Below are 25293 nucleotides of genomic sequence, written 5' to 3' on the forward strand. Positions count from 1 at the left end.
ATGTGGGATCTTCCTGGACCAGGGCTCAAACTCGTGTCCCCTGCATTGGCAGGCGGATTCTTAACCACTGCGCCACCAGGGAAGCCCCAGTATTTGCTCTTTTTTTGACTGGTTTATTTCATCTAACATAATATCCTCAAGGCCTATCCATGTTGCAGCATGTGTCACAATTTCCTTCTTAATGCTGAATAACGTTCCATTGTATGTATCTACCACATTTTGTTTATCCATTCACCTGTCGATGGACACGTGGAGGTTATTTCAACCTTCTGGACTACTGTGAATAATGCTATGAACGTGGGTGTACAAAAATCTCTTCAAGACCCTGCTTTCAGTTCTTTTGGGTATATATCCAGAAATGGAATTACTGGATCCTATGGCAATTCTATTTTTCAGTTTTTTAGGAACCACCAGACTGTTATCCATAGCAGCTGTACCATTTTACATTCCCACCAACACAAGGGTTCCAATCTCTCCATATCCTCATCAACACTTGGGATTTTTTGTTTTTTGTTTTTAGATAGAATCCGTCCTAATGGGTGTGAGATACCCCGGCACTTTTGAACTTAGAACCAGAGAAAGCAGCAGCACAATCTCTCAGCTGTAAAAGCTGGAAGAGGTAAAGCTTCAGTGCTGTGGGCAGTCCTGTCTCCCACCAAAGAGAAAGCCTGTTTGCATGGCAGAAACAAGAGAGGGAGACTCCACAGCACCAGGGTAGGTGGTACTGGCTGTACCTGGGGCCTTGATCCTTTCCTGTGCTTGAATCTCATGAGGCACCTCAATAACCCTATCATAAGATCACCTTTTTGCTTAAGGTCATTTGAACCTGGCTTGTTTCATTTGTAACCGTAAGTCTTACCTAACAGAAACATCTTAGTAGGAGGGTTACTTCTTCAGGAATCTTTTCTTGCTTTTTCTTGTCTTGATTCCTTCTTATACATAGATTCTTTCTTATACATATACATTCCTTCTTATACACAGATTCCTTCTTATACATAGATGGGATATAAATAATTTGTACATCTGAAAACCCCTAAAGGAATGCCTTTAGAGAAGTACAGCTTAATGGTTACAGCACAGGTTTTAAGGCAGCCCAAACTGCCTTCATATCCCCCCTCAAGGAATGTTTAGGGACTTCCCTGGTGGTCCAATGGGTAAGACTCTGTGCTCCCAATGCAGGGGGCCCGGGTTCAATCCCTGGTCAGGGAACTAGATCCTGCATGCATGCCCCAACTAAGATCCCGTGTGCCGCAACTGAGACCCAGCATAGCCTAAACAGATAAACACATAAATAAATAAACAAATATTGAAAACAAAAAAGGAAGAAAGAAATGTTTACCGAGTGCTTTTCAAGCAGCAGGCCCCTTGTAGGTGCCAGGGATAAAGCAGTTAACAGTGGACAAAAATTCCTGTCCTCACAGGACTTTCTCTCTAGTCCTCAGCAAATATTTGCATGTCTACTCTGTGCCAACCATCGTTAAGCTCTCTGTATACATATGCCTGTTTATAAAATGGGAATAATAAATTTCCTTGTCCATTTAAAGAAATCATTATAAGGTATGCATGTACTTAACACAAAATGCCTGACACACAGCAAAACACCCAATGAAGAGTAGCCATGTTTACATTTAGACATGGAGTCATGTCCTGTCTAAACCAGCCTTAGTATCTATTGGGTACCCACTGTGTGCCTCACATTTGCCTTAAGATAGGACTCACGTCATGGCAGGACTTACTCTCCAACGAGAGCATGAGATAGTTACAGGTGATATGTGCTGTAGCAGAGTAATGAGGAGGGAAAAGAATATGGTGGCTAAGAACACAGACTTTGGAGCCACCCACCTGGTTTCAAATCCCAGTGTGCCCTCCAGAAAATCACTTAACTCTTCTACTCCGTTTCTTCAACTGAAAAACAGAGCTAATAACAACGATGATGTAAGGACTAAATGAATTATATGTAAACTACTTAGAACATGCCTGGCACGTAGTACCATATGCTACTATTATGTAGTAAACTGCTATGGGAACACGTAGGAAGGAAAAACTAAACCTCTCTAAGGAGCCAAGGAAGCTTTGTCTAAGGAGAGGACATCAGATCTGGGCCTTGAAGGATATGCAGGAGTTCACTAAGTGAAGAGTAGGGGAAAGGGCATTTAGGTGAATGAGACTGTTTGAGCAAATGAGCTAACTCATGAAGAAATCATATGCATTAAAAAACAACAACAGGGCTTCCCTGGTGGCGCAGTGGCTGAGAGTCCGCCTGCCGATGCAGGGGACACGGGTTCATGCCCCGGTCCGGGAAGATCCCACAGGCCACGGAGCGGCTGGGCCCGTGAGCCATGGCCGCTGAGCCTGCGCATCCGGAGTCTGTGCTCTGCAACGGGAGAGGCCACAACAGTGAGAGGCCCGCGTACCGCAAAAAAAAACAAAACAAAAAACAGTAACAACTAACAGCTGAAGCCTGGTTGGATGACAGATAAAGCCTGAGGCCCAATTTTTAGCCAGTAGCCCCATTTTTAGCCAGTAGCCCCGTGGACCACCAAACCAGTCAGTTTTGAGTCAGAGCTTGCCCTGATAACTTCTGGGAACTGACACCATACTATAAACCAACACTTTAGTAGCATTAACAATTTTTTCCCCAATGAAGCAAATAAATCCAATTTATACCAACCACTTACTAGGCACTGCAGTGCCAAACACTATGCTGCTTTCAGAAGGACCTCATTTAATCCTTACAATGTCCCCTGGAATGGAGGTAATAACTCCATTTTATATACGAGGAAATTCAGGCTGCTTGAACAACCTTCCCAGGCCCGCACAGACCGCATATTAAGACAGGAAAGCCTTCAGCTGCAGGTACAAATAGCAGTTTCTTTTTTCTTCCCCCACATCAAAAGAAGTCTGGAGGTAGATGGTTACAGCCCTTAGTTCAGGTATTCTGCAATACCACCAAAATACCTTCCATCTTTCCTTTCCACCATCTTTAGAGCATTAGCCATTGGCCCCAAGGCTCACTCAGTCTCATGTTCACTGTAACGATTTTTAATTCTCATCTTAAAATCTCAGCAGCCAAGATTTTGTCAAGCTTTACTTTTTGAAATATTTCAGGTCAGCTCATACAACTCACTAATTTCACAGATGGGGAAATAGAGAGATTTGCCCCTAGCGAGCTAGCAGAGCTAATTAGTTAAACCAGTGTTCTTTCCATGAGACTAATTTAGTGGAGACTCCAAGTTGCCCACCAAAATCTGTTCTCCCATTCTTTCTTGGCTTGACTACATTTCTCAGCCGCCTTTGCAGGTTAGGTGTGGCCACGTAACTAAGTTCTTGCCAAAATTAAGTGAGCAGAAGTATGTGTGCCACTGCAGGGTCCAGGCCTTAAGGCATCTGGCGTGCCTGCTCCACGCTTTGCCTCCTTCCCACTGGCTGGAACCAGAGATGAGCCAACTTTAACCAGGCAGGTGTTGACAATGCCCCCCAGAGGGTGGAGAGGCAACATGATACAGGGAATCTGTGTCCCTGAATGACCGCTTAGAGTGGAGCTGCCCCACTGACCTGGACCGCTCACTTCGGAAATGTTAACTCCCCTCAGAGTTGTTATGTGAGGAGGAAACAAACTTCTTTGTTCTTTAAGCCACTGTATTGTTGAGTCTCTTTGTTACAGCAGCTTAGCCTTTTACCCTAACTAATACAACCAGGCAGCGTCCTTTGTACGTATTCAAAATAGCTTTACCAATGACCCGTTAGCCATCTTTTCAGAAAACAGCCCTAACCACCCAAGTAGGTGATAATCAAATAATGAAATTCCTTCCTGTGGCTACTATCCCAAGATTTCTTCATCTTAGTTAAAAGCTATTTAACAATTAAAGCAGATTATTTATGCAGAAATCCACTTAGCTGTGAGGCTTTCACACAACTAATTCAACAAAGATTTGACTTTCTAGATGCTGGGGATATAGAGACAGGTTACTGCATTCATAAAAGCTTACTTTCTAGTGTTTTTTTTTCTGTGTGTTTTTATTGTTGTTGTTTTAATGCTGTACTGCTGTTTTTTTTTTTTTTTTTTTTTTTTTTTTTTGCGGTACGTGGGCCTGTCACTGTTGTGGCCTCTCCCGTTGCGGAGCACAGGCTCCAGACGCGTAGGCTCAGCGGCCATGGCTCACGGGCCCAGCCGCTCCGCGGCATGTGGGATCTTCCCGGACCGGGGCACGAACCCGTGTCCCCTGCATTGGCAGGCGGACTCTCAACTACTGCGCCACCAGGGAAGCCCCTGTACTGCTGTTTTAAGCAGAAAAATCTTCTTTGTAGAATGTGGGATTGAGGCTAAGAACATAAATAATTGCTGAGAATTACAAAGGCTCAAACCATGTACCTAGACTATAGATGAAATGTTCTTTTGCTGAGCCCTAAAAAACAAGCAAAGTATTTTAAAGACTAAGAATCCACCTCTCTTTCTGGAGTCAAAGTATTTCCTACCAACTTAAAACAGCATTGTCTGAACTACAAGAAGTGTCTAAAGTCTAGTCAAGATTTCTGCTTTATCTGTCAATTATCTCTCAATAAAACTGATGGGAAAAGGTTTTTACTGACAGAGGTAGATGGACCTAATAGCTTGCTGAGTGCTGGAATTAACCGCCAAAGCCATTTAGATAGCACCGCCATGGACTGGAGACTCTGGGTACCTGCGCTGAAAGGCTCTGCTTGTCTAGGGATTATCTGAGGCAAGATGGTACAAAATGGCATTCCTTATCCTCACTCCAGGCTGAACAAAATGCCCAAAGCTGGCCCCTTCCTGCTCTCAAATGAGATTTGGTATGAGATTGGGCAGTTGAGTGAGAGAGGAGACCTCAGGCTTGTTCTGGCTTTGTCACGACTTGCTCTGTGCCTGTGGAACATCCATGTTTTGGGCCTCAGTTTCCGCGTCCATACAAGAAGGTGCTAAGGAGCCTTTCATCTCTACATATAGGAAGATCATTAGACAGAGCTACTCCCTTCCCTACGTACAACAGCAAAGTCATTCAGAGGGCAGCAGGCAGACAGGGGACATCCACCTCAAGGCAGTGCCTCAGGCCAGGGCACCAAGGAGATTCCTAGTGAGGGTTCTGCCTTCCTCAGGCCCTCTGCTGCTGGTAAAGGAATTCCATCCCGCTGAGTCTAAGAACAGGGGTAGCAGGCACAACCACAGTGCCTTAAACTTAGTTAAATATTGGGCACTTTGATTCTTCTTTTTCAAGAAATCCCTGATTTCCAACTGCCAGAGAGATAGCAGTGAGTCAGTTCAACGAGAAGTTACTGCTCCAGGTATTTCAGATGGAAGGATTAAAGGTTTTTAAGGAAGGATTATTAAAACTAGTTTTTCCTGCTTCTCCACTGAAACTTTTTTTTAAGCTTTAAAACATATTTAGCAACTTGTGTGAAGAGCATTTCAGAGACTAATGTTCCTCCTTAAAACCAGCCACCTTAACACAGGGCTCAACAGCTTGAACTCTTAATTCTGTGGCCTCGCCTCAATCCCGGCTTTGCCACTTACTAGTTGGGTGCCTTTGCTGAGCCCGTTTCCCCATTGGTAAACATGTATAGAAACAGCGTCTCTTTCCCGGGGCTGTATGAGAAGCTAATGTATATGAACTGCTTGGTCCCCCTTGGCTCACAATAAGTATTCACCTCCACTTCCAGTGGGAAGATGCCGCTTCCCACCCCATTAGCTCCTGAAGTGGTTAATAAACTGATTGGGAAAATTACACATTTAATCTAAAGAATAAGATGACGTGGATTCAATGACAATTTCTTCTCTGACCAAAGAATACATTTATTCTTGAGATTCAAATCAGTTAACGTGGGTAAGTCTCAATAAAACTCAAGGGGGCCAGGATATCCCACAGACTGGGGGAGGAGAAACCACTGAAGTCAAGTTGAGAAGCCCAGCTTTCCAGACCACGGGGTACCACGTGCAGTCTTGGCTTCAGACTCCTGCCCCAGCATCCTGCTGTGTCACACCACGCACCTCGACACACACCTCCCCACCCCCCACACACCCCCACACACCAAGCACGGGCAGGACTGTGGATTACCTGCACTCACCGCGAGTGTCCTTTCTTTATAGCCCTTATTACAGCTGTAATTATTTGATCAATGTGGACTTTTTTGATCATTGAATTCCCAGAGTCCAGCACAGCACCTGGCACATAGTAAGTTCTAAAATACCTGCTGGCTGAATGAAAGGGCTGGCCATAGCTTAAGATTTCCTCAGAGGCTGGTTTTGGCCTAACCCTGGCATCTGAATGAAGTTCAGTATGCTTATGGCCTGTGCTCAACTGGGGGACCCTTGGGAGGGTGGTAAAGAACAGAAACGGGAGACCTACCAGAGGAGGCAGGGGAAACCCATGCACACCCAGGTACTGCCAACAGGTAAGGTAACGGATAAAGACAGTATGTGCTCTTTGTTATCTTTTGGGTAAGGGGAAGAAATAAGAATATATATTTATATTTGTTCATATTTATTGATACTTAAAAAAACACTTGAGAGGTATGTAAAAAAACTAATAAGTGGTTATCTATGGGAGGAGAAGGGGATGGAGGTAGGAGTGAGATTTCTCAATGAATGTCTTTGTCTTTTTATATTATTTTTGAAAATTGAACTATGTAAAAAAATCTAGTGAAAAAATAAAACTTTTGCATAGCTAGCTCACATACATTCACAAAGAACTGCTTTTTCAGGTCCCGCAGAAATGCACCTTCTTCCATGATCCCTCCCCTCTTCCCTCCAAAGTGAAATTCTATACAGCTCTTACGGTCTTTGATAGTCTCTTACCTAAATTTGTTGTCTGTGTATATATAAGATATTTACAAGCTCCCTGAAAGCAAGAACCACATTTCATTGTATCTCTGTATCCCTCTAGCCTACTCTAGGGCCTCTCATATAGTAGATTCAGAACAAATAAAATACTGCTTGAGTGAGGAGTTACTGCTTAATGGGGTGCAGAGTTTCTGTTTGGGGTGATGAAAAAGTTTTGGTTGCACAACATAAATGCTGCTGAACTGCAAACTTAAAAATGTTTAATCTTATGTTATATTCATATATATGTCTACTCACGTTGCTGGTAGCTCAGGTCACTCCAATAAGAGAGCTTCAACTGGAGATAACAAATCTCCTATAAAAAAAAAAGATCCTCTCCAGATGTTTTCCAGGAATATAGTAAGTGCTCAATAAACATGTGCTAAATAAACAAATAGATAGCATATTAAGAACATCGACTTTGAGAAAAAGCTCTCATGTTGAAAACAAAGCATACTGTATGTAAGTTAGACATGAACATAAACATCTTTTTAAGGACTAGAGAGGTTCTTGCAAACTTTTTCTTTATTTAACTTTCAATAAAAATATAGTCTCCTAACTCAATAGAAAGATAGCAGTGATTATCACACAGGAGGAGCTCAACAAATGTCAGTCTTCAGTTTTCAAGTTCCATGTCACAATCACCTCAGTCTGATTCTCTCCGTCTCCATGGAATTCCAAAAACTGGTTTGGTTCACTTAATTATCTCACTGGGGCTGATCCTTTACTGCCATTCACCCAAATCCAGAACTCTTGAATTGTGGCTCACAATGACTCAATCATCTTTACAAGTGTCTGGAAATTAGATATTTCCAGCCAGAGTCAAGGACATAAAACTTTTTTTTAAGGGATACAGTAAATCCCAGTATTCATCACCAAAAAGATCAAATGTAAAAAAGTGCAATCTGTGCCTCTTTCAAAAATAGAAACTTTAAGGTTAAAAGAAAAAAAAAAGCCCTTCCCAAACTCATTACCAGACCAGACATATCAGCCACACAGGAGCTAACAAGGCCTGCTGTTTCCATGACAGAGAACATGAGAGGTTAAAACCACACCACTAAAAAAAAAAAAAGAAAATAAATAAAACCACACCACTGAATGAAAGAACTGGACCCCCGCCACGTTTGCAAAGGCCACTGGACAAGTCCCTTAAACGCTGGATTTCAGCTCTTCATCATTCTGCCCTAGGGATCCCTTTTCTTTAAGCTCTTTATCATGGTCTGGGGAAATACTCTGACTTTCTATGGTAGTGATGGCATCTGAGTCCAACCTTCTTCTTTTCTTCAGTTGGTGCAAGTGGGACTTGGATTTCATGTGTGCTAAGGCAAAACAAACAAAAAAAATTAGGATTTTCTACAACTAATCTTGGAAGCATACAAAATTAACTAAACAATCCTTTTCTTTAACAATAACAGGATCAACACATGTACTGGTACAGCGGCTTAGCATTTTTAAGAGAAGAATAAGTCATATGGCCAGCTAGCTAGCAAACTAGCTACCACATGTCACGTATAACTGCTGGGGGCTTTATATCACTAAATCCACACAACAATCTTGCGGGACAGTATTATTCAGCTCATTTTATACAGGAAGAGACTGATTTCAGAGGTCTTACATTGTGTCCTAGGTCACACAGCAGGTAAGCTCTTCGGATTACCTATAGCTCAAAAAGCGAGTCAATTTTCCAGAACAGGGCTCCAGACTCAATTTTCCCATATAGGGCTGCCTGTTACAGATACATTTCAACTCACACATCTCAAAAGTTCCAAATCCAGGGCTTCCCTGGTGGCCCGGTGGTTAAGAATCCGCCTGCCAGTGCAGGGGACATGGGTTCGAGCCCTGGTCCGGGAAGATCCCACAGGCCGCGGAGCAACTAAGCCCATGCGCCACAACTGCTGAGCCTGCATGCCACAACTACTGAAGCCCGTGCGCCTAGAGCCCATACTCCACAACAAGAGAAGCAATGAGAAGCCTGCACACCGCGACGAAGAGCAGCCCCCGCTCGCCGCAACTAGAGAAAAGCCTGCACGCAGCAACGAAGACCCAACGCAGCCATAAATACATACATAAATAAATAAGCTACAAATCCAAATTCTTATCTGTATTGCAGGACAGGTGGTTCAGGCCTACAATACCCAGAGCCGCCCTTCCCTCTTCTTAACCAGCTCGCTCAGGTTGCCCCTCCTGATGTGACATCCCCATGCCTGGGTCAGATAAGCCATCTGAATGACTAACCCAGATACTCGCATTCTCCAGCACACAATGCACCAGAGAGATCACAGCAAGTATTCTTTTCTGATGATCCCTTTCAAGGATCCACAGAAGCAGTAAAGCTGAAAAGCTACTATTGGCTGATATCAATTTCTGACCTCTCACCCCAAAGACAGTTCTCAGCTTCTGACTAACTCACACAAGCTCCTTTTTACCATCCTGTTCTTTTTCAAGGAAATCTTATCTGGAAACACCTATAAAGATAGACAACGAGATTAAGTTCTTTTATACTTACTTAAAACATCATTTTTAGGGATTGGGAAGCAAAAGTAGGTAAGGAAGAGGTTAGAAGTCAAGGAAAAGTTTACTTGAGGAAAAAAGTCAGCTTTGTCTCCAGCTAGAGCCTACGGCAAAAAGTGGCCTTCTGGACTGACTCTCCATGGCAGCAGGAGATGGGAGAGCAAGGACTTGACAGATGGCACTATAGAAGGGCTTACACAAGCTACGCTCACAAAGGCTCACAAATGTTGCTTCTCTGTGGCAATCCCTGAAGGACATTCGACAAATCAAACCACTAAGTTTCCTTTAGAAAAAACAATCAGACACTCTCTTTCTCTTCCCCTTTCATCATTATGAACCAACGATAATTGAGGCTTCTTCTGCTGCTTGGGCAATCACAGCCATCCCCAGTCTCTGACAATGCAGTTCATTTTGCCAGCGTTAACAGTTAATAGAACTAATCGTTCTATTGGTTGGTATGGGGGAAAAAATCCACTTCTATGAGAATGCCATGCAAAGCAGTACTCTGAACGGGATTCCAGCCGCTGGGTAAAATACAAGCCCTGCTTGTGCCTAAAAGGAGTGAGCCTTCAACAAGTTTCTAAATACAATGTAAATTCAAGGCTTAGAGGCTAAGGCCCTTTTGAGCTTTGCTGGATTACTGCAGAAATCCAACAGGGGAGTGCAATGTGACTCTATGGCAAAGACAGATCCAGGCTCTGAAACAGGGAACTAGAACCTCGGTGCAGGGCTGTTCCTGGGTTGGTCAGGAGCGCCTTATGAAGAAGACAGTACATACCCTTTGACCACCGTCTTTTGGCGTGTCTAACCGTCTTGCTTTCACACAGTTTCCCTTAACACTTTTCATCACAGTTTTTGCAACCAACACCATTTCAACGTATTACCTTAAAAGTTACTGGAGAGACACCACTTTTGAAGAATGTACTCAGGAGGAGTAACTGCACTTCCTGTTCCCTCCCAGCTGTTTCTGCTCCTTTGGCCTCTTGGGTGAGTTGCCTGGCTTCCCTTACAATCCTACCTCACCCCCACTGAGGTCTAAACATGAGACCAAGAAACTACTCAGGCAGGATCATGAAAGTCAAAGGAGCTCTGGCAAGTTAACTGCAGACCTCTCAGTAAAATATCTACTCTAGCTGAAGCTAGAGGGCATATGATCTTCCTTTGAAATTGAGAATACAGAGATAACTCTCCCGTTTGAGAAGGCCTCTCCATGAAATTTGAACAAAGGCTGTTAGAGGAATCTGGTCTTTTTTTTTTTTTTTTTTTTTAACAAACAAGCAGACTCCAGCATTCAACCTACCAAAGACCTTAAATTTTTCATGAAGTCAGTGTGACCCACCCTTACAGATTTCTCTATCCTAGACTCTACCTGCCCATTCACGGTCCCCAATGATGATTCGATCACAGAGGTCACACATGTGATAACTTCTCTTGTTCTCAGTTTCACTGCTTGGCATCTTTACTGGAGTAGCTGCAGGCTTGCGGCCCTGAAAAAAAAAAAAAGGCAGGGATGGGGGAGAAGCATTTGATTCAAAGAGATTTGGATATTATACTCTGATATTAAGAGGAGTGAGATTTTCCCAAGATTCCTTTTTCTCATCCCAGAGAGCAGGTGGGCTGTGAAGAGATTTTAACAACAACCTTTCTGAAAGTGAAAGTAGAAATGCAGCCTCCAAGGATTTAAAAGCAGCCTTCTGCTCTATTCCACGGAAAAGAATGCTTGGTTCCCAGAATAGCAACAAAGGTGTCAGCAAAGGAAAGCTTTGTGAGAACCAGACAATAGACAGTACCATGATTAATAATCACCTGGATGAAACTTCGCACAATTTCAAGAGCAGGTTCAAGAACAGACTCTTCCCACTTCGAGACGTCAGACACTTCTAAGCCATATACTGGGGGAACACTGGGACCAGGTCCTAATGACGACAAAGAAAAGCTGTGAGAGGTCAGCCTCCAAGACCCAATCTATTCTGCTCCTAGGACTCCAAAATCCTCAAGGGAAACATATGGGGTCAAAGAAATAAACATTCTGACCATGCCATTCAATCTAACCAGAAACATGAACCAAACAGCTACACACAATCCAAGAAAGACCCAGAGGGTTGACTGGTCTGCAGCCAATAAGTCTAGCTGTATAATCCAGAGTCTCAGGTGTAGGATCTTCCAGATCAGTCAGGAAAACAATATAGAGTAACAGCTCTAGTGACCACTGTATGGGCTACAATATAAAGGTAGCACGTGACAGGAGGCAATTAGCGGCTTGAAGTGAGTGCCTGTTCTAAGGTCCATATCATCTTACAGTGATGTCACTCTGTGGCAAAAGAGTTCACAGCTTTCTTTAGTCTCAGGTTTGTATACATCCCTTCAGCAGTCTAGCATTCACGAAACTCATTAATACCATACTGATAATCGTGGGCTGGCAACAGCAGAGTATCAACCAGTGAGCTGCTGAATCTGAAAATTAGAAAAAAGCCTTGGAATTGAACTAGTTGAGCCCTGTTTCTAAGAAACAGATCTAGAGGAGTATTCAAGAAATACCCTTTGGTGAATACTTCTGAAGGGAGATAAGACTGGAGGTAGCCGGAAGTATAGCTATAAGCATTTCATCCATCTGAGCCAACTATGTTTAGTCTCTGCTTGTAGCTTCCCCAGTATGTGGATACACTAAATTGCCTTCCACATCCAGGTTAAGTCAGTTGCCTAAAGGCAAAGAGCATTGCCCCATGGACAAAAACATCGAAGTCCTCAGAATGCCAACGGCTGGCAGGTGCTGGCCTTCTGATAGTGCCAACCACAAGTAAGATTCTTCATAAACTGGACTGGGCTACACCTGCCACCACACGGAAAGGTGAGACTGGGAGGGTGCAGGCAGCATCCACAGCACACCTGGCCTTGGCTAAGCTCTGCACCTGTTTCCAGGCCACTCTATATTTTCCTTTCCCCTCTAAGTCCTTTGTTGGGCTTCTGTGCCCTGTCTAAGTACCTTTCAACAAGTTCTCGGCTCCCAGCTGCTATTTCTGGCTTGGGTCCAAGGCCAAGCTGGGGTGGGGAAGTCCCTCTGGCTTCTTGCCAGAACCTTACCCCGGCAGACCAGCCCTTGGCCAATCACACACGGCTCCTGATTTACAGGGCAGCTGTGCCTTTCACCCTAGCACCAGGACTGCGCCGGCATACACATGAATGAGGAACGGGCATACGATGCACTGTGCCATCAAGCCCTCACGACTCAGAGATGGGCGAGTTATTGTGGCTTTACCACAGGAAGAAGTTCCAAATCATTATCCCAAAAACCCATCTTTTGTTACAGACTAATTGTTAGCCCTGCGGAGAAGAGAAGCTGCATTAGAAATTTGTAGTAGGGAACTTTGTTTCAGCTGACACAAAGACTTCTATCTAAAAGGACATGCAGAGAAAGCAAGGTAAGTAGAAGAAAGTGTAAAAAGCCCCTTGGCGTGAGAACTACACTGGAGAGCCCTAGCAGAGGGTGAGAACCGAGAGAGAGATCCAAGGGTCAACAACATGGCCCAAGGTGTTTCTGTTCAGAGGCACTGAGAGGAGGGCGAGACCTCAGCTGTGCGTATCTGTAACTGAAAGCAGAAATCCAATGGCAAAAGGTAAACAGGGATGATTCAAAAGCACATTAAAAAAGGGCCCAAAAGATAAAACTAGGGTTTCACTTATGCTTAATCTCCTTTAAATTAATCTCCTTTTAGCTCATAACCACACAATTTCTTACCCGAGACCCAATACTAATGCTGTCCAGCTAAAGTTATAACTAAAGGAAATAAGAAGCATGGTGTGAAGCTGAGCATGGACTTCAGAGTCTGGCCCACATTCAGTACTCTACTGCTTATTAGCTAGGGAAATTTTGGCAAGTTATTTAACTTCTCTAAGCCTCTATTTACTTATCTGCAAAAAGAAAAGAATACCACCCACCTTGAAGGCTCAGTAACATATGTATGACACCAAATTTAGTGCTAAGGATGCAGTACAGGGTCCAATGAATGAGAATTTCGTTCCCTTTTCCTTAAAAGTGCTGTTCAACTGAAGTTAAAGAGTTGCAGCAGCCTGAAGCACTACGTATCTGAACACAGAAGTGATGCTGGGAGAATTGGTGAAAGTTTTGTCTTTTTATACTACTTATCTGGCCCCCAAACCATTTTAATTAGGAAAGCCTCCCTACGGAAATCTGACTGTTCTTCAGGTACAAAATCTGAAGCTAAAAACAACCCTGAGCACCAACTCCGCTAAGAAGGTATTGCTATTTTGTTCTTCCCTGTCTGCAGCCAGCACTCACGTGCTCAAGGCTTAAGGCAGATTCTTCCTGGGGAAGAACTGTTTTCTGAGGCATCACAGGAAAACACCCCTGGACAATCACTTATGCAAAACCTCCCAGGTCAGGTCCCAAATCTTAGAACAGATCCAGAAACTAAAGTTCACTTTCTGGGTGAGCTGAGAACATCTATGTTCCACTGAAAGCAGACCTAAGGCATAAGGAAAAACAAGGACACTTACTGCTCAAAAAACGGTTTTTAATCCATCGGTTTTGCTTCCGGGCATATCTCTTAGTCACTTGTTTCAGAGCCTCAATACCTGAAAGACAAGGTAGATATAAGAACCTCTATCTAACCATTTCTCACTCTGCTGAAAGGAAGGCCCATCCAGTCCAGCATTAGAGAAAACTAGCCACGTCAGCACACTGGTGGATACTTGGTAGGTGAAAATCTCAATTCTGAGCTGAAGGCCGTTTGGGTCTCTTTTAGCCTCAGCTCCTTCTCAGGCCATAGCAGCAGGACACTCTGTCACCCAAGGATGTCCAAGGCTAGGTTAGATGGAGAATTCACACCTTTCTTTAGGAGCTGGTTTCTAGTCTCTGGTGTGCATTTTCCCTCAGTGATCAGGTACTCGTGAAATTCCTTGAAGCCAATTGATTGGAAGATACCATGTTGATAGTCCTGGCTGGGAATAGGAGAGCATCAGCAGATGAGCCATTGAATCTGAAAGCTAGCAGGGCACTGGAGATGATCTAGCTGAGCCATTTCATCTCATAGATGAGGAAACTGAGATCCTTAGCAGTTACTACCTCTCTGAAATCCTTCCTCCACCTTCCCCCACCAGCTCCCAGGTTACTTCCCTTGAAAATTAACTTCTGGGAATGTCTGAGATTAGAAAATTGCGACTGTAACAAGTACACCAAACCTCCTTCCGATGATGAAGGGTAGCAAACAATAGATCCAAAGCCAGTATTATATGTTTATGGTCTTTTGACCGTAAGCAAGGGGTGGAGAGTAGGTGAAAGTAATAGCCAAATTCTCACCTGTTTTCCACAATTTTCTTCTCATTATAGCGTCTGTGAAAATCTCTTAGTTCATCCAAGAGCCCAGTGGCGAGCATGTTATCCACCCTCTTATCCAAGCGCTCATCTAGAACTTGAATCAAATTAACCCATCAACCAGCAAGCCTGCCGAAGGTGTGTACTATACATGATGAATGCATAGGCTGCCACAAAGAAGAGAATTTGTTCAAATGGAAGAAAAGGTTCAGAGTCCAAAGATTATACAATAATTCATAATTATAGTTAGTCACACTTAAAACTCTGCAATTCCAGTAAAAACAGCCAGAATGAGGCATGTCTTCTTACGTAAAGAGCACACAATTACAGCTACTAGGAACAACAAATATTTTATTCTTGTATAGAATGTATATCCGTTGTTTATTTTAGAGGCAGCTGAGAGCCCCGTTTTACTCTTACTTTTTTCCATTATATGTGTTACTCTAACTTTATGCTATTTCATATTTAAGAACTCTCAGATGACACCTTAAATAGGAATGAAAAACTTGAAACCAAAGCCATCCTAAGTATATCCTGAACTACTGAGCCAGACAAAGGAGCAAAGAGTGAGAGGCGATAATCATTCCAATGTGGTGGTCAAACACAGCTTTATTATGAATCAGATACCACTGTTCGATGCTGCACTGCAACACGTTTTCATTTACAAAATGTTCATTATTAAAACATTACCTTCTTCTATAACCTTATAATTTAAGTTTGAGATAATATAATTTGAGATTAATTTAACAAATACCCACCATTTCAATTACGCTCTTCTACATCTCTGCCATTGCTATTTCTTGGCTTACGATGATAATAACCTTTTTTTCTACCTTCCTAGAAAGTTTGCATTTACTGAGGACTCACCATGTGCCAGGCACATTCTGAGCACTTCGCATGTATTATTAATTCATCTAATCCTCAACGAAGCTATGAGATATGTATTATTATTATCATCCCCATTTTATAGAAGAGAAAATTGGGACACAGAAAGGTAAACCAACTTGCCTTAAAACTCACATAGCCAGAGACGATGGAGCAGGAATTTGAATCCAGACAGTCTGGCTCAGAGACATGTTCTTAATCACTAAACTATACCACCTGTTCCCATAACGATCTCATTTTTCTAGACCTAGCTCATAAGTTACCTTTACAAATTGGTCCCCAGAAAATGCTCATCATCCCTTCTCTGTGGCCCCACAGCACCTTCTAGCCCAGCGTTTAGCACAACAGAGTATCTACCTCGTTATTTGTTGCCCGACTAGACCGGAAGCTCCTTAAGGGCAGGTACTGTCTACATTCATCTCTGAAATCCAAGTACTATGTAGAACACTTGGCACTTCATTGAATGCTTGCTGTTATATTTGTTGCATAAAGAAGTTACTATTATCACAGGGCATTAGCAAGAAACCAAAAAGAAATACTATCAGTTAGCTAGCTAACCATCATTCCCACTTCTCAGGCCTACTGATTCCAAAATAATCAGTGAACCAGGCCTTTAGCCAATCCAGAGAGTCAGACCTCCTTCCACAGGAGACTTCCTTCTCTTTCTCCTTTGGATTTTCTCTGGATGGCAGTCTCTTTCCCATCCCATCTTATCTCATCCTCAGCTTATACTAATCTTTTTTTTTTTTTTCCGGTACGCGGGCCTCTTACTGTTGTGGCCTCTCCCGTTGCGGAGCACAGGCTCCGGACGTGCAGGCTCAGCAGCCACGGCTCACGGGCCCAGCCGCTCTGCGGCACGTGGGATCTTCCCGGACCGGGGCACGAACCCGTGTCCCCTGCATCGGCAGGCGGACTCTCAACCACTGCGCCACCAGGGAAGCCCTATACCAATCTTATACTCAACTCATGTTATACTAATGCCAGGGCTACCTTTACCTGCTTTCCAGAAAGATAATGGCACTGTGTCTTACTAAGTCAATGAATAATGATCATGATAATAAAATGAATAGCTAACACTTGTTTAGTGCTTATTATGAGCCACTCATAGTTCTAAAGCATTTTTTTTCAAAACAACTTTTTATTGAAGTAGAGTTGATTTACTCTAAAGATTTTATATACAGTAATGTATTACTATAAGCTCTGTCTCAGATTAACTCTAGGACACCAAAGGACTTTTACCTGTCTGTTCAGCATGAAGCCAGAGGATGCACGGGTTAGGGAACTTCAGAGGGCCTCCAAGGGGACCACCACCTTCCTCTGCATGTTGACGATGAAGAAATTCACTATGAGAGATTCCTGTTTCTTCAAATACTTGCAAGCTCCTAAGTCATTTGAAAGGGGAGGGTGGGCACACCCACAACAACCATTAGGAAATATTAATTCTCAAGTGAAACAGGGGAGAGGCTATTTATTATAGAATACCTCACTGTCATTTTCACTGCATAAGCCCCTGAACACATGAAGGTCTGGGGTTACTGCAAACCTATAGCTACTCAGAAAAGGGTTCTAAAGAAAACTTTAGGTAAAGAAAGAAATAAAACTATTCTAAACATATATAAAATTTTCTGAAATCAGCTAAACAGGTTCAGAAACAACAGGTTTCTACTACACAAAGAGAACAGGACATATTCACTTTCAGGTAAGCAGTGAAAGCTTGTCTGGGACACTTTGCTGTAAGCCAACAAGTCTAGTCTCGCTGGAATGCCTTTCCCACAGTACAAAAGTATGCTGTATATCCAGCTCATCAACTTTCTTTTTAAATATGTCTAAAATTAATGAAAAATGCTTCTGACTAATTCAGTGCTCTACTAGCACAAAGATCACTGAAGAAAGAACTACACACTTATTCTTAAGCCACTATCCACTCTGTCAGCATCTATTATGTCATGCAGCACTAGGTAATTTAACTCTCAAATCTATACTCTACCACTCTGGGTGATTGCAACTTATCGGCTTGAAAGTGATCTTTCCCTTCCTGATCCAATTCTACTTCCTGAAACCCTAACACAAGAGTAGAGACCCCTCGTCTTTCCCTATCACTGGTCACTCAGAGAGGACCTAAGAGGGAAAAATGTAATAGATATCTTACTTATCTGGAGGCTAGAATACAGCCTCAAACTAAAAGAAAGATGAAAGAAGTCCTCCAATCTTCTTTTAGAGACTCTAGAGCTCTTGCTTAGAACCTACTGTTCTCACGAAAACACATTCTCAACTCATTACTAGTTTAGAAGTCGCAAAATAAGGAGAAATGATAAGAACTGATTAATAAAAGGAGCAGATAGTAACAACCAAGCTCTAGACTCATACCATAAAACGATACAAAAATGAATGTTCATCAGAGTGTCCCTGAGTTTTCCAAAAAGTTTTTGGAAGATTTCTATTTAAACGTTTAAAAATAAAGTGTTTGGATACTGGAAAGTATAAACTTCATTTATCTAGAATATGTATTATCAACAGGGTGACATTGCCCTCAAGGGAGCAAAAAAACCTTAGATATTACAATGATGTGTGGCGCTCTCCCAAAATCTTATTCTTCAGTATTAAAATTTCATGGAGGGGAGGGAGGGAAGCACAATTAGGAAAAAAATTTCTAAAAAGGCTTCAGGGGCAGGGGGGAGAATAGAAAAGGATTAAGAAACACCGATCTAGAATACTCATTTGAGTGTAATACTTCATAACCCCTGTCAATACCAAATGTTGCTATAAATATCTAATGTGTATAACCATCTATATAGTAGGTCCTCTACTCTGCCAGATAAGGTATCGCTTCCGGCACTACAGAAAAGTACACCTCAGTGGTGATCACTTTGTAATGTACAGAAATATCAAATCACTATGTTATGCACTAGGATTCAACATAGTGTTCTAGATCAATTATACTTCAAAACAAACAAACTCATAGAAAAAGAAATCAGATGTGTGGTTACCAGAGGCTGGGGGTGGGGGAAGGGGGAACTGGATGAAGGCAATCAAAAGGTACAAACTCCCAGTTACAAGATAAATAAGTTACTAGGTATGTAATGTACAACATGATAAATATAACTAACACTGCTGTATACTATACATGAAAGTTAAGAGTGAGGCCTGAGAGTTCTCATAACAAGAAAAAATCTTTTTCTTTTATTTTGTGTCTATGTAATAAGTACACTAAACTTATTGTGGTAATAATTTAATGATATACATAAGGAAAATCATTATGCTGTACACCTTAAACTTACACAGTGCTGTACGTCAATTATATCTCAATAAAACTGGAAGGAAAAAATAGATAAAATGACTGATAAAACGAAGATGCAGTCAGAAGTGAACAGAATATGGAGCCAATGAAGATGCATATTTACGGAGGAAAAAATAAACCATCTAATCTTAGGAAGGAAGGGAGGGAGGGAGGGACGGAAGGAAGGGAAGGAGGGAGGAAGGAAGGAAGGAAGAAAGAAAAGTATACCTAACACACGAGGCTGCAATTTCAAAGCAACCTAACAAAACATGGTTAATGAACTAATAAGGTCATCTCTCTCTTCCCTTCAAGAAAGTCTCCATGTGTAAAGGTGAACTGATCTATAAGACAGTTTATAAAACCTGTCTCCCACTGGGCAAGCTGCTGGGGCAGAACTCAGCATTGCACAATCAATTATGAAACCTAAATCACAATGTCAGCTGACTGCATGCCAGAAAAAATGTATATGAAAACTGTTATAAAAGCAAAGATCAAATAGAAAATGAAGCAAGATTACATAGGCCCTAGGGAAAAACTGTATTGTATTATGCATTTTAAATGTAACAACAACAAAGTAGGGTGCAACTATTTATTGAGGGAGTTGGACTGAGGCAATAACTCTTGGCCTCCTAACCTCCTAACCTGCTGAGCTAAAACACATCAATCTCCACTAACTGCTACTACCAAACCTATCTCACCCAGGCACACTTAACAACTGACTGCCCTCTAACGCTAAAGGGGCTTGGCGTCAGTTGGCTCCCAGCTTTCTTACCTGGCCACTTTGCGCTTGTCATGTGGGTGCAGCTTGGCAGCCATTTCTGGGTCCACCTGGCTTAGGCGTTTGTGGAGCGCATGGCCATCTTCCTTTTCAAGCTCAACTTTCTGGTCAATCACTTTCTCAGTGCCCATCTCCCAGGGCTATTAAATGAAGGTTTAGTAGTAAATTTAATTCAACAAACACTGAAACACTGTATGTGCCAGGCACTTTACTAAGTGTTCAGGAACACAGAATGGAGATGAATCAGAAGATCTTGCCATATAGTGAGAGACAGATCATAAACAGAAAATTCCAATACACCATGGTAGTGCTGTGAGGCCACAGTAAACAAAGAGGAAAGAGGACTAGGTGTCTAGGGAAGTATTCAGGGAGTACAAGCTACCCAGGCTAACACATCTATATTAACACATCCAGGAGTCTAGTCTTCTCAACAAGTATAACCAAAGAGTGGACCAGAATTTCCAGCACATTATAGTTTGCAAAGTCCCACCCTATGCAATAGCATCTCTGTAAGAATGGTTAGTGTCAGATATCTCCCTGACATATAGATTGTTTCAGCCAGGAAATGCTGAATCAGACTAATGTACTGTTAACTTACATGGAGATGCTAATTAACCCACAGAGGAGCACTGTCCCCACACACAGCCCCTGTCCTTAGGCCAGCCTGGAGAAGCACACTTCACATATGGAGGGGGCATTTGCTTCAGAATATTAAGTAGGAAAGTTAGTACAGTTGCTGAGTATAAGAAACACGTGAAAGTCAACTTTCCTCCCATTAAAATTAGCCGGCAAGAAAGAAGAACCCATTTCCTCATTGAATTACAAGTGAACTAAACATACCTTAGCATTGACAAGAACTTTCCAGAGCAGAGCCTCAATGTAATAATTGGTTCCTCCCACGACAATAGGAATTTTATCTCGGGCAAATATATCTTCAATGTGAATGTTAAGAAAGACATCAAAATATTAATATCAAGAAGAAAATCTGACTCACTTGGAAGTAGGGTATTAGTAAGAAACCACATTCGTCATATTTTTGATACTAGTCTTCACTGTTTCTCATGAGTTCTCAGAATCACTTCCTATCAGTTCTGGAGGGACTTGCATAAACCAGAGACAGGTGCATGATGGTAATTCCTTCCAATTCGAGAACTTTCTAGGCCTTGCTGCTAAAACTCAAAGCTTGCTTAGTATTCAAAATTAGCTTAAAAAGCGCAAGCCTAAGGACTCTCACAGAATTAAGTATCAACTGCTCAGGAAGCCACCAAGATGATGTCCACTGTGTGACTTTGCCTTCTAAGGCAAATGACAAGCTGGTTTCTCTAAGCCGTAGTTCTTAGACTCAGTCTTCACCATTTTGTAGTAGTAGTGTACATTTCAGCCACTTGAGACTCTACCAGATGAACTGGGAAGCACAGGCTATGAAGACAAACAGATTTCAATTACCAGCTCCAACACTCAGCAAGTCATTCAACTTGTCTGAGCTTCAGTTTTCTCACCTGTAAAATCCTCATGAGTTTTTTTTTTAATTAATTAATTTATTTTTGGCTGTGTTGGGTCTCCATTGCTGCACGTGGGCTTTCTCTAGTTGTGGTGATCGGGGGCTACTCTTCGTTGTGTTGCACGGGCTTCTCATTGCAGTGGCTTCTCTTGTTGTGGAGCACGGGCTGTAGGCTCATGGGCTTCAGTAGTTGTGGCTCACGGGCTCTAGAGCGCAGGCTCAGTAGCTGTGGCGCACGGCTCCGCGGCACGTGGGATCTTCCCAGACCAGGGCTTGAACCCGTGTCGCCTGCATTGGCAGGTGGATTCTTAACCACTGCATCACCACAGAAGCCCCTCATGAGTTCTTATGAGCATTACACGTGACAGTGCAAATAAAATCCCTAAGACAATGCCTGAAATATTTTTTTCAACTGAGTAAGCACTCAATTTAGTCATTATTGTTTTTACACCACTGCTACTTGGAATTTTTCTCTTTAGAATCTCTGTTGAACAGATAATTATCTGCTTTAAGAAGGGCTTTCCTTCTGAGAATAACTGATAAAGAGACTTTCAACCCAGATAAAGACTCATTTACACACTTCTTCCCCTTGCCAGCCAGTCTGTGGGCACAGAGATAGATGACCTCTTTTCTGACAGAAGCCCTCTATAAGAGGTTGGGGTAGGGTGGGGAGAAAGATGTTACTAATCAAGGAGCATAAGGAAGAAACGTGTCTATTCGTTTTTTAAAAAGAGAAACAAATTCTATATCCCTTCCTATAAATTAAGTATAAGAAACATACAATTACACAGTAATTGTAATAAAACTTCAAATGTATAATCTGACTAACAAAGGGAAAGGAAGCAAGGAAAATAAAAGGGGAAGGGGAAATGGTGAGATACCAGAAGGGAGAGATGGAAAAGAGGGAGGGAGATGGGATAGCAGTTATTTGGTGGGAAAAGGTTTAACATGTTTGCCCAAGCCATGAAACAACTGTGATCCTAAGCAAAACCTTTCTCTCTGGGCCTCAGTATCTACTACCCTCACCTGTCAAATCAAGAAGGTTGATCGAATACTTCTTAAGGTACTTTCAGTTTTGACACTCTTGATTCTAGGTTCTTACTTAAATTCACAAATCTCCAATCCTCTAAGTGATCTGATTAAGTCATCCCCTGTTGCTGCTGCCCTTTAACTCTTTTAATTAGCTCTCCACTTTCCATCAGTCCTTTCTGAACAACTGACCTGTCTTACAGCAACAATGTTCATTTGGTGATATGTTTTTTTTTTTTTGTGGTACGTGGGCCTCTCACTGTTGTGGCCTCTCCCGTTGCGGAGCACAGGCTCCGTACGCACAGGCCCAGCGGCCATGGCTCACGGGCCTAGCCGCTCCGCGGCATGTGGGATCTTCCCGGACCGGGGCACGAACCCGCGTCCCCTGCATCGGCAGGCGGACTCTCAACCACTGCACCACCAAGGAAGCCTGGAGATATGTTTTAATGTGCAAAGGGCTTTCACATACATTACTTCATCTGACACAAGTGCCTTATAAAGCAGGTAGGGCAAGAATTATTATCTGCGTTTTAATCTCTGCCCACTTGATAGGCAAAAAAATATTATCTCATTATTTTGATTTGCATGGCCTCGATTAACGGCAATGGTAAACTCTTTTTCATGTTTATCACCATTTATATTTCTTCCTTTGTGAATCACTACTCATGCTCTTTTAGTATTTTTTGAGTTCTTCATATATTAAGTATACTAATGTTACAGATATTTTTCCCCTGGTTTATAGTCTGTTTTTGTTGTTGTTTTCAAATTTTTTATTTTTTGGCCGCATCTCGTCTGTTTTTTAATTTTGTTTCTAGTGAGCTGGGTTATTTTTAATTATAAAATATTCAGTACATACAAAAGAATATATGCAGCATATGTAAATAATAAAGCCTAAAAATAAAACAAATACTCATGAACCCAATGTAAGAAAGTGAACATTATCAATTCTTTTGAAGCTTCCTATGTAGTAATTCCCATCACAACCCCTTACTGCCCCTCTCTGAGGGAACCACTGTCTTGAATTGTTTTGTGTATTGTTCGTTTTTCATCATTCCCTTGCTTTTCTTTACATTATTACTGATGTATATAAAACCCTAAACAACATATTGGTTAACTTTGCTTGCTTTTTAACTTTTATAATAAATGGTATGACCATCTATGTATCCTTCTATAATCTCCCGCATTTCATGTTGTTTCTGAGATTCTTCCCCATTGACTGATGCGTGTAACTGCAACTTATTCATTTTCACTGCTGAAAAAGTACTTATATGAACAAAGCACATTTTATGCATTCTTCTGTAAGTAGGAATCTGGGTATTTATATGTTTTTGCTGTTAAGAGCAATAATGTTAAAATTAGATCTACCACCTATCTCCTGGTATACTTGTGGCAAGGCTTCTCTAGGGTAGATACCTAGGAATTGAAATGGTTGAAATACTTTCTTGCCAGTACGAATTCTTAATTCTAACATATTCAAATCTAGCTATTTTCCTCAAAAAAACCCAAAAAACAAAAAAAACTATTATGGCATACATGGTAGTGATGGCTGCAAAACAATGTGAATATATTTAAGACTACTGAACTATACACTTATAAATGGTTAAGATGGTAAGTTTTATGTATATTTTAACACAATAAAAAGGAAAAATTGAATTAAAAAATCCTTAAAAAAAAAAAAAAGACTAGATCTACAAAGTCCTTCCCTACTCTAAAATCATATAACTACTCAATTATATGTTATCCCATTTGTTTCAGTTTCGTTTAAAAAAAATACATATTTACTTAACTCTGAAATCCATCTGGAATTTATGTCCATATAATAAGGAACTGATTTTTTTTTCCCAAAAATAATTAACCGTCCCAGGAATAATTATTAACTACTACATTCTTTCTCCACTGCTTTGAAATGCCACCTTGATCGTAAGCTAAATATATACATCCATTTGAATTTGTATCTGACTTTTCTAATCTGTCCCATAAATTTGTCTAGTATTATGTAAGTTCCATGCTATTATAACTATTATGAATTTTCAATATGTTTTAATATGTAGCAGTCCAGATATTAAAGGCAGTTTAGACATTAAAATATAAGGGCAGCCCCCCAACGCTTATGTTATTCTTTTTTCCAAAATTTCCTGGTGTTACCCAGAACTATTTTTTCCTAATCCCTTTGGAATTCTAACTATAATTCCATTATATTTATAAATTAATTTCTTATCCCCATTTAAAGGTGGGAAAGTGAAGCTCAGTGGGGTAAACGCTTTACCCAATTAAATTTTTGTGGTCAGACGGGGCAGTTCTAAAACTAGGACATGGATTTTCTGGCTCCTAAATCAGTGTTCTCTCCACTAAAACAGCACCTCTCAAATTTTAATATGCATGTGAATCACCTGCGACTCTATTTAAATGCAGGTTCTGATTCGGTAGGTCTAGAATGAGGCCCAGATTCAGCACTTCTATAAGCTCCCAAGTGATGCTGATGCTGCAGTCTAAGGACAAGACTCGGAGTAGCAAGAACACTGTATCTTTTCAATCCGAATAGCTCTCATGGGGACGCTACTATTGATCTTGGGTACCTCTGCTTAGGAGAATTGTCACTAGGAAGAAAACTTTCTCGGCTTGGGCTGCCTTGCAGCCACCAAGCCTAGTTGCTGTCTTTCCTAAGGATATCAGAGCAGTTGCTTTGTTCCTGAAGTCCACCACTGTGTAATTTGTCACAAGAGGATCCACAAAGCTGATCATGTGGTGCTGGCACATTCTCTGCTCCTGGGCAGAAACCTTGTTGGTGATGATGTCTAGGCCTTCATAAACCTAGGGGAAAGAAAATTAGCATGAGAAAGTCATCTATCTCCATAAGATGCACACTTGATGGGCAGAAATGGTGATCTATTCCTCCCTGCAGCCAAACACTTGACTGACCCAAAGCACCAGAGGAAATGTGTTCTAACCAGAGCACAGCCAGATCCACATAACCCAAGACAAAGGAAACAAAAGAAAACAGAACATTGGCTTTCTTAACAAATAGTGGCTATTAACTCAGACTTAAAGATAAAAAGTATATGTAAATCGGTGCCCAAATAAGAACTAACTCTGCAAGATTAACTGGAGGTTCTTTGGCCTGAACTTCAAGCATTTAGAAGCGGGC

The 25293-nt window shown here is 41.7% G+C and overlaps 1 protein-coding gene across 3 annotated transcripts in view; it reads right to left on the reverse strand.

Annotated features, from left to right (window-relative positions):
* Positions 1-7984: 7984 nt before the first annotated feature.
* The window catches only part of TRIT1 (tRNA isopentenyltransferase 1), a 42722-nt gene continuing 25413 nt past the window's right edge, over positions 7985-25293 (reverse strand). The window contains exons 2-11 of one of the 3 annotated variants that reach the window (XM_065879657.1): positions 24819-24959; positions 20459-20557; positions 19613-19758; positions 16803-16945; positions 14664-14775; positions 14193-14305; positions 13862-13939; positions 11153-11262; positions 10716-10833; positions 7985-8154 (exon numbers count right to left, since the gene is read on the reverse strand). In XM_065879657.1, coding sequence (XP_065735729.1) covers positions 7985-8154; positions 10716-10833; positions 11153-11262; positions 13862-13939; positions 14193-14305; positions 14664-14775; positions 16803-16945; positions 19613-19758; positions 20459-20557; positions 24819-24959 — 1230 coding nt within the window. The remainder of the gene's footprint in view (positions 8155-10715; positions 10834-11152; positions 11263-13861; positions 13940-14192; positions 14306-14663; positions 14776-16802; positions 16946-19612; positions 19759-20458; positions 20558-24818; positions 24960-25293) is intronic. The other 2 variants (XM_065879664.1, XM_065879672.1) reach the window with 2 other exon arrangements.

This window comes from Phocoena phocoena, chromosome 1, assembly GCF_963924675.1.
Source record: "Phocoena phocoena chromosome 1, mPhoPho1.1, whole genome shotgun sequence".
Taxonomy (NCBI): domain Eukaryota; kingdom Metazoa; phylum Chordata; class Mammalia; order Artiodactyla; family Phocoenidae; genus Phocoena; species Phocoena phocoena.